Source organism: Fukomys damarensis, unplaced genomic scaffold (assembly GCF_012274545.1).
Source record: "Fukomys damarensis isolate Sample0158 unplaced genomic scaffold, DMR_v1.0_HiC HiC_scaffold_39, whole genome shotgun sequence".
NCBI lineage: Eukaryota > Metazoa > Chordata > Mammalia > Rodentia > Bathyergidae > Fukomys > Fukomys damarensis.
The window spans coordinates 86,219,638-86,220,461 of NW_022900951.1; the positions used below are offsets into that span (position 1 = coordinate 86,219,638).

Here is an 824-nt window from a genome sequence, read left to right on the forward strand (position 1 = left end):
GGTAAATTTCTCATTTCATCAAGGCCAGGAAACAAAGAGACAGGAAAATAGCTAGACAAGGTTCAAGGGACCAGTTATAGTCCCAAAGTTCACAACCCTATGACTCACACAGACACAGAAGTATACTCTATTAAGTGGCTCTTGATCCAACCAAATTAATAATCAAAACTAACATCACAGAGCAGCTATGACCAGCCAGTCACAGGGAGACTAGCAGCTGCTGCAGGCCAAGAAGTGAGCTGAGGAGGTGCAGGAGGCCTGCAAGCAAAAGAACCTGAGGCAGGAACAGGCCAAAGTAGCTCAGGCTGAGATTGAACAGTTCCGCCTGCAGAGGGAGAAAGAGTTCAAGGCCAAGGAAACTGTGGCTTTAGGATCCCATGGCAGCTGCAGCAGTGAAGCGGAGAAGGGGACACAGAAGCAGATGGCCATCCTCCAGACTTGCTTCCGGCAGAACAGGGAAGAAGTCCTAGATAACCGCTTGGCCTTTGTCTGCGACATCCGACCAGAAATCCATGAAAACTACCACAACAATGGATAGAAGAAAGAAGCACCTGTTCTATGGATTAGCATTGTAGATGCTCTCATGAAATATGAAGCTTTACCAAAGTCAATTTTTGTTCTTATAAAATGCATTAAATTATTTATTATGCTGTATAATAGTTCCTTCCACTTTTTGGAGAGTAGCATATCTAGCTTCTTTGGACAAACTTAGTACTTCCTCCAAAGATTTTGTCTTTTTACCTCATATTTCTTAGAAAGTTAATGAGTGTATGTTGTCTGTTTCCCTATACCTCAAGTATACACATTAGCTCAATCAACATGCA

General features: G+C 42.8%; 1 protein-coding gene across 1 annotated transcript; it reads left to right on the forward strand.

Moving 5' to 3' along the window:
- The first annotated feature begins 187 nt into the window (after window positions 1-187).
- LOC104847625 (V-type proton ATPase subunit G 1-like) lies at window positions 188-538 on the forward strand. The gene is given in 1 exon segment (XM_033760123.1): window positions 188-538. A coding segment is annotated over 1 exon segment (351 nt).
- Window positions 539-824: the final 286 nt, after the last annotated feature.